This window comes from Lolium rigidum, chromosome 1 (assembly GCF_022539505.1).
Source record: "Lolium rigidum isolate FL_2022 chromosome 1, APGP_CSIRO_Lrig_0.1, whole genome shotgun sequence".
In the NCBI taxonomy this organism is placed as follows: Eukaryota; Viridiplantae; Streptophyta; class Magnoliopsida; order Poales; family Poaceae; genus Lolium; species Lolium rigidum.
This window is the reverse complement of record NC_061508.1, coordinates 50,778,290-50,786,778: the sequence shown is the minus strand read 5'-3', so window position 1 is coordinate 50,786,778 and position 8,489 is coordinate 50,778,290. Positions and strand designations below refer to the sequence as shown.

The window sequence follows — 8,489 nt, the reverse complement described above, 5'->3', positions numbered from 1 at the left end:
AACGGCGAGGCGATGTCGGCAGCCCCACCGGGCCCACCAAGGCCAGAGCTAGAAGCATCCAAGGGTGAGGCGCTGACAGCGGCCCCACCACAACTCACCAGGCCGGCGCTTTGAACAACAGCCCGAGCCTTGGCGCGTAGCGCCTGCACCTTTCGGCCAGCACGGCGACGCCGTTTTCCCTTTCCAACTTGCGACATTGACCGGTCAAACTCCACGACCGCGCCAGAGGCCAAGGTTCTGGTGGACCCCGCCCTGCCGCCGCCGGACTGACCGGCCGCCGGGGCCGCGCCGTCGCCGCCGGCGCCCCCAGGGAGCACATCTGGAACGCCTCTCGTGTACTGGTACTGTCTCCGCTTCGGCCAGCCTGCCGTCCTGCCGCCGTTGCCGTCGCCCGACGCCGCGCCGCCCGGTGTGTCACGTCTGAAGTCGGTCGTCCTTGTCACGTGAACCAGAAGGGGGTACACCAGGGTGCTAATGTGGGGTGGGACGACGGCCGTGGCCGGCGCCGCCATGTCCGCCGCCGTCAGCGGCTCATCTGGCTCCACCACGTGAAGGTCAACCTCACGCGGAATCGCAGCGGGGTCAAGGCACCACGCCGAGAGGCGCAGAACCCCCATGTCCGCGCGGCTCCTCGTCAAGAGATTTACACAACAATAGATGAAGATGGCATGTGCAAGCTTGTTTATCTTCCACATATGTTACTAGTAAGCCGTGTGCATCACCACGATGCACTGGGTGGGGTCACATCCCCTTTTCAAAAAAAAAACCAGATGTTACTAGTAATTTAATGTCTGTTAGGCAAGCTAACTGCGTTCATTTCATGATTTTCATTTGTTGTTATGCAGCAAACTAAGTGAATCCATTTGATTGCATCTTGTCTTTTGTCTAGTTCAATATTTTGTGTATAGAAAAATCATTGGAATACTTTTTTATTTTGAAAATGGCTACACCAGTTTAGTGCAATACTACTGAGAGTTCCACACGAGTTTTAGAAAAAAAAATACGGTAAATACCTGAAGCATAGCCTTAAACATGCCGCGCAGATCATAAAAAGCAGCCCTCAGAGCAGCCAGTATCTTCAGGCACCTGGCAAGGAAAACAGTTCAGTAAGTTGTGAAGCTCCTTTCCATAGCAGCTCACGAAAGGATCATATTCATAATTACTAAAAATTCAAATGGCTACTACAAATTTACTCCATAAGAATAAAATTGTCTAGGAGAGGATTTTCTTAAAAGTTTGGGAAGGGAAGCCTTATGAATATCCTCCTGGACATACTTCCTAAACAAAACATACAATCTAACAGAGTCGAGGGTTAACTATCACGACAAATAACAACTCTGTTCTGGAAGTAACATCAATTAGAGGATTGAAACATCAGCCAGTTATAGGTTTATTTACTGCATAGCTGTGCAATATTCAGAGAAGATAGCGAAACTTAGTTTCACTTTTAAAGATATAAATGTTATTATAATTCCCTGTTAAGTAGAGAAGATCGAGGTGTTTTGAAACATGTGTAGTGGAAACGTTTTCTATATTTAGTATAACATTCTAAAAGTACACACTTGACTAGAAAATTGTACTGTTACACTCCTAACCCACCAAGCTTAGCAAAGTCAGCCAAATATTTCGTGACCTTATAGACTGAATATTTTAGCAATTTATAAAAGCAATAAACATGCAATTGAATCGATAAATACTCTGACAAAATTAAAAATAAGGCCATTACATACAGTAGATAAGTAGATAAAACTAGGCAACATTCATTATCAAAATTTCTATAAGACGCTGATAGAAAATGCAATTCTATGACATAGTGATAGAAGATACTAACATATCTCTGCTCCTCCACTGACAAATCTCATGCAACTGAATGTTGCAATCCTTCACTCTCTGAGCACCAACACTGCAATATACAATACTATACAATCAGGAATGTACCACCAAATTTTCTTTACTGAATGGAAAAGAGCATTTTTTTTCCTTCACAGTTTCCCAATGAAATACAAATATAGCACTGTGATTATCCATATATGAGTTAATAAGTCAATTAAATACAACCGAGAAAACACAGGTAAGAAAAGACATCTGCATTCGTTGGCTAACAAACATTGATTCCATAAAAAGTCACTTGGATACCAGAACATAACGAAATCTAACTTGATTAGGCAATATGATGCATTGTGCATAATAATAGTAGTTCTTAAGCACACTAATATTAGTTTCTAAACATAATTAAAGTAGTCTATAATAATTATTTTTCACAAAGCATCATATTTCGAACGATCATGGCAGGGTTCGCGTCGACACGATTGACCCACTGTCCGCCAGAAGCAAACCAAGCGGCAGATTTAATAGCAAAATCAGTAGATGTTTCTGATAGCAACTTTTGGCTAGAAGAGCCGTCTTTGTTTCTTGTTTCACAATTGGTGGAAGATGTAACCTTTTTTGTGTAATAATAAAGGTTACTAATTGTTTCAAAAAAGATTAACGATGTTGCGAATGGTGGCTTCTCAGCGTTTTGACGGTCCGTGCATGGACGTGTGGGCCTCTTGCCGCGAGTGGGGTGGCTGGCTGTGGGCCTATGCTGATCGATGTGGCCAGTGGAAGCTTTGACCCTTAGACCTCGTGTCCGCCTCCCCCTGTCGCCGCCGTGGAGGAAGGGGATTCCGCCATCTTGGAGGACGGGAAGAGACCCTGTGCTGCTGCAGCGGAGAGGGAATGAGGGAGCAGGCCGGCCGGCCAGCAGGGCGGAGAATCGCCGGGGTCGGAAGGGACGACGACCATGCCGCCGGGGAGGATGCCCAGCGGCAGTGGAAGAGAGGAAGACCGCGCCTCCACCATGCCGATGACATCTGGTACAGCTTGATTCGAGATGCCCACTGAGGTATAGCGTCCAATTTGTGCTTTCCAATTTCACACAATATGTGTTGTCAAGGTTCTTGGTGATTAGCAATCGGCTACCGTGAGTTGTCTTTGCATTTCAATCAAAAAGTTATGTCTGGGTGTAGTAACATAATCTCTATAATTGGCAATTGCATATTTCTTTTTCTTCCCACTTGGGCCTTTTGACTCCTTACTATAGTAGATTAACGAGATCATTTTGTGTTCGTTGATGTTACACAAAAGTTTGGGCAATTATGTGAATATACAGCTGATCATACTGTTCTAAATTAAATATCTGGTTTGCTTTGTCGTTCCATGTTTGGGTTCGTTGATAATAACTAACCATCCATTTATGAAGCCAGTTGATATATATTGAAAATGATTTTGCATTTTTCCAAAGCCTACTAAATGTACTAAAATCAGACGATTTATTTTGTGTCCTTCGTGTGGGATCTCAAATGGCTTGTCAGCTGTCTAATTGTTACTTCATGGTTAATCAAAATATCTTCATGCTCTTTTCCACATTTGATTATTGTATAAAATAATTGAGTTGGAATTGAATTTTCCATTTAAATAGAGGGCTTCAGAATGTGTAAGTTGGTTTGTTAATGGCTATATCATATCTGCAGAAGGGATAATCTATCATTAAGGAATAACTTCTTTGTTATGTTATGAGTTCAAAATAGAATATTTATTGTGTGATTCCTCCGGATGATTAATGTTTCGCTAAGACATCTTTCTCATGGTCCTGTTCTGCATGACCGCCCTATGCTTTTACAGCAGCAGAACATTGCCAATGATAAAATCACACTGACGCCTTCTCTTCAATGGCATGTGGCCTGGCCAGGTCGCCCAAAAGGTAAATGTTATTCTCTTGATTGGATGAAGATATCTCGTTTTGTGCGATGTATTCATGTGGGGTTCCTACTAATTTTATTTAGCTTAGTAGGGATGATTGCTTGATCTTAGAAGAATTGTTTGAGCTTAGAATTCTTAAATAGTGAGGCTGTTCAGACACAACTTTGAACTGGATGTTTGCTGGCAATAGGAGCACCAGTGATTGTGCATTTCCTTTTGGGTATGTGATAATTCACTCTTTATGATTAGTTGATATTTGAAAACAGGGAGAGCCATGCTTTCCAATGGAGACAAGCCAATTCAGATATTAGATACTACTGATAAACAATCAGGGGAACCTATTTTTGTCTCATTTCTAGGCTACCATCTTTTGTAATCAAGTATTTTATCTTTAGTTTACTGTGATTAGTTTATATTTGAGAACATGGAGGGTCATGCTTTCCACAAGAATCAAGTTGGCAAATAAACGACTGGGATAGCCTAATTGGCTCAGTCATTCTATTTGGAGCAGCTATGCTTTGTCATGCAATAGTTCAATCACTTAAGAAGTCCCTCTTTAGGTTTATCAACTGAATTTAATTTTAGATGTAGTGAGAGCCCATCTTACAAGGATTTTCCTAAAATGCTGAATTCAGTAACTCTTTAAGATTTTATTTGTAAATCAATAATGGTAAGAGTATTCATGTTTATAGCCCTACTGCGTCGAGGTGGCCAAATTTTTTTAACTGCAATTCATAGCACGTATTGTACAATATGTATGCTTTCAGAGGGATCTCATTGATCTTAATCTTAAAATTCATTTTTTTTCTTCATCAAGATGCAGATGAGGAGGTCCTGTTCTTTAGAGATATACGAATGGGTTAAATTGGGTAAGTTACACGTTGTTTAGTTACTGGATCCCGAGGATGAGGTATGTTCTGTTATAAATCAAGATTTCTAATGGTAGAAAATTGTGAGTTGGGCACTGAGATTTAAAGATTGTTGCAAAGAGACAAGCATTCATTTCTACCAATGGGTACTTGAATTTGCATCTAATAATTCTATTTCTAACTTGCGCAATCAGAGTTTAAACTGATTATATCTATGCTGCTGGACATGATAGTGGTGCACCTACAGTTGAGACTATTGTTTTCCTATGAAGAGTAGTGACAAAATGCTTAAGTCAAACTAATTGCTTCAAGGTTTAAGGCCTGCTTCATGGGCTGCCACTTAGTAAGTTGCCTTCAATAAATAGAGTGGAATTTATTCTTCAGACTTATTAAGAATATTCAACAATAAATTTTTCATTCAATTTTTCAGAGTGCAAATCACTTATTCTGAGGATCAAAACGTATATACTAGATTGATTTACTCGGAATAAATAAACAGGCACAGCACCTTACATAACAGGAAGTGATGGTCCAAGTCTTTTCTCACCCTTATGGGGATTATTAAAAAAACTTATATATGTCGAACAATTTCATATTATAATTTGAAGGAGATTTGGAAGGAGGAAATATCTATCCACATCTAGGGATCCTATGTATACAAATTATCAACTATATTCAGTTTTGAGGTAGGAATCTCTTAGGTTGTGGTTTCAGGTCCTGACTAAAGGTTGATCTTTGGAAAGTAATTGTTTCATACTTGCATCTTCATTTTTCTTGGGAATTGGTCCGAGCTCTCGAATCAAGCTCTTCGGTGATCCTCGAAACTGGATTTGTTATTGTAAGGCCCTGTAATAATGTTGCTAACTAAGCAACAAAGTATATATATATTTTTTTTTTGCCTTTTGCATAACTTGGCTAACTATTTATTCCATATTTAGATTGACAACTTGAGCTGCATGTATGATAATCATGTTTTTTGTTTGTTGTTAGTAACTGGAGGTTGTGTATGAGTCACTGAGTCAATAACACGCACCATTCAGATTATTTTTGTATTTTGAAACTCTGATAGAATAATAATCAAATGCCTTTTTTTAGCTTATGTTGACACGTGTTTCTTATCTTCTACTGGTCTACATGCCATTATCTACATGTTGTATTGATTTAGATGCACGAAGCATTCAACTTGGTTTATTGTCTGCTCGTGTTGGGGATCTTTCTGCATCTTTATTCGATTAGTTAATCATACTATATTGCACCGTTACATACTATGTATGATGAGTTGCAACTACAACTACCTGTGTGAAATTTTTTTTTCTGGTGTTTGTGAAGATTTGCCACGACATCCAGTATTGGATTGACCATGAGAGTCTGTTTTGTGGTATTTCGCTAGGCAACTAAAACGAAACCAGCACCCCTGAAGGTCGGAGAGGACGAAAACCTTGTTCGGAGTACCGGAAACCTGTTCAGACGTACGTATTAAACTAAGAAAAACCATCAAATTATTTTGACACTGTGGAGTCATTGGTGAGAAAACCCTTGCAAATCTACCACCTGGCCACCTCGCTGTGTTGACAGGATGCAGGCGGCAAGGCGAAGCTCGCCTGTCCACCTAGTCTACCTATATGTGGTATTTTACCGCCACTCAAAAGTAAATTACTTGTGTGCTATCTTTAAACCTTGAAAAATTATCACCTGTTTTGTGTAAATTATAACTCATGGGAAAGTAGTCTAAGAACTATTGTGGCAAGTATTATGCCCTATGTATTTTTAGTTCTTATAAGTTGCTTGTTGTGTGATAACCATATTGTCATGGGGAACACCATCAATACGCTTTTGTTGAATATCATGTGAATTACTATGCATGCTCATCTTGTTTGAAGTAATGGAGATTTACCATGAGTTGCAAAGATTGAAGTATGCATATTGTTAGAGAGGAACATTGGACCGGCAACTAAAGCCACGTTCACATGGTGAAAGTTTCAGCTGGGCAAAAGCATAGGCGGACCCAGAATTTTTTTGAAGCCTGGGCAAGCTAAAGTGTGTCTAATTTTTTTCGCATACACATTCGTGAATATAAACATCACATATGCAAACCCTGGGTCGAGCCGCCCACTGAAGTCCCGCCACACTTCTACGGTTCCGCCCATTGTAGCCATCATCACAGTCGGCTCGTTCAAAAAGGGTCTGTTTTTCGAATGAGAATTATATTTTCTTGCGTAGCAAAATGGTTGTTAACCAAACCTACAAAGTCAGGAGCAACGTCCATCGAACTGGTTGAAGGAGAGTTTGTTTTGATAGACAAACTTTGCCGACTATGGGCAACATTATTATAGTTTCGTCAACAGAAAACAAAATCAAGACGATTGAAGTGCAAAATACTCAAGCTGAGGGCTTCTCACATTAGGACCCTGCATCTCCTCCTCGAAATAGGCTTTCGCCCCGCTTTATAGATAAAGCCACAAACATACAAGGTTCAGGTACAACACGACAAGCACAGCACACACAACCACAATAGTCCGCTGGGGCAACAGCACAACATGCCCAGAGAAACTAGCAAAGCGATACAACCCATAGCAAGGGGCACCTCAGGGGCTGGACGACGTAGAAATGCGACGGGCTGCCGCAAGAAGATCGTCCAACATGCCGTCCAGGCGCTCCCTGTCCCGCTGCCTACACAACGGGTACCACTGCTGAGTCAAGGTTGCGGGCCGCAGCTGCTATATAGCCTAGCGGTTCCCAGGTTTCTTGGATGAGTCAGATCTTTTTACGGAGTATTTTATTTTGAGAAATGGATGAGTCGATTTGGGAACTGGAATTTGGGGACATGGATACTGGAAAAAGTGTGCCACGTGGGGGCCCATAATTTCTAAGTTAGCCTTCTATATTTAGATAATATTAATGTACGCCAGGTATTAATCACTAAACGAACATAGCTCAATTGGTTCTCAGGTGTGACCCTTTAGATTGTTGAGTAGGAGGTTGCAAGTTCAACTCCCACCCATTACTTCTATTTTTCTACATTTTGATTGGTGCTGTTTTTTCCCCTTTAATCCAACCTTTTCATATTCTGATTGATGCCTATGCCTATGCCTATGATACAAATAGTTAATTATCCATTTTATTAGTATTGAATAAAACTTACCTGGTGGATGCATAAATCACACTATATCCTATAAAGCACACTATATCTACTTTGGGTGCAAATTTCTAATTCAAGTCTTAAACAGATCAGAAAGTTTGTAATTTGATATTGTGATATTGCATTTCACTCATGGGGTAATTCTTGTAATAGGATTACCCATATTTCTCTCGTAGGCTTTACAATTAGACATAGATCTTTTTCGTTAGACCGTTGGTTTGATCTTCAGAATATAGGAGTGTTGAGGGTAGTTCTTGGGTTTAAATGTACATCTACGACATATATATGTTATAATTGTTTATTATTTTATATTTATGTAGTAAAGTAGGGCCCATTTTAAAATTTCGCACAGGGCCCCGAATTTTGCCGGCCCGGCTCTGATACAACTACCTGGAGGCCGACCTTTCCAAAGGGAAGTGCCGCGCAGCGAACGAGCTGCTGACACACGCGAGACATACGACGCACAGCGCGGAACGCGACTACGCGCGGGAGTACGCGAGCGAGTACAGCCCAGCTCGCGTGGCTTTGACCATGCACGTCCGTCCATCCACGTGAGGTACGAGGTACTAGCTACCAGTAGGCAGTAGCATGCAAGGATTCCTTCCGCGCGTACGGCTGCGCCCGCGCGTACGCCACTTCTTCTATGCGAGTACAGCCGCACGTGCAACGTCTCGCAAAATCAAACAATACAGCTACCCATCATACTTACGAATACAGTAACATACAACATACGAGTATAG

The 8,489-nt window shown here is 41.2% G+C and overlaps 1 protein-coding gene across 1 annotated transcript in view; it reads right to left on the bottom strand.

The window, feature by feature from the left end:
- Positions 1 to 741: 741 nt before the first annotated feature.
- The window catches only part of LOC124707715 (histidine-containing phosphotransfer protein 1-like), a 56,115-nt gene continuing 48,367 nt past the window's right edge, over positions 742 to 8,489 (bottom strand). Inside the window, exons 6-8 of the mRNA XM_047239393.1 lie at positions 1,832 to 1,903; positions 1,014 to 1,086; positions 742 to 750 (exon numbers count right to left, since the gene is read on the bottom strand). Coding sequence (XP_047095349.1) covers positions 742 to 750; positions 1,014 to 1,086; positions 1,832 to 1,903 — 154 coding nt within the window. The remainder of the gene's footprint in view (positions 751 to 1,013; positions 1,087 to 1,831; positions 1,904 to 8,489) is intronic.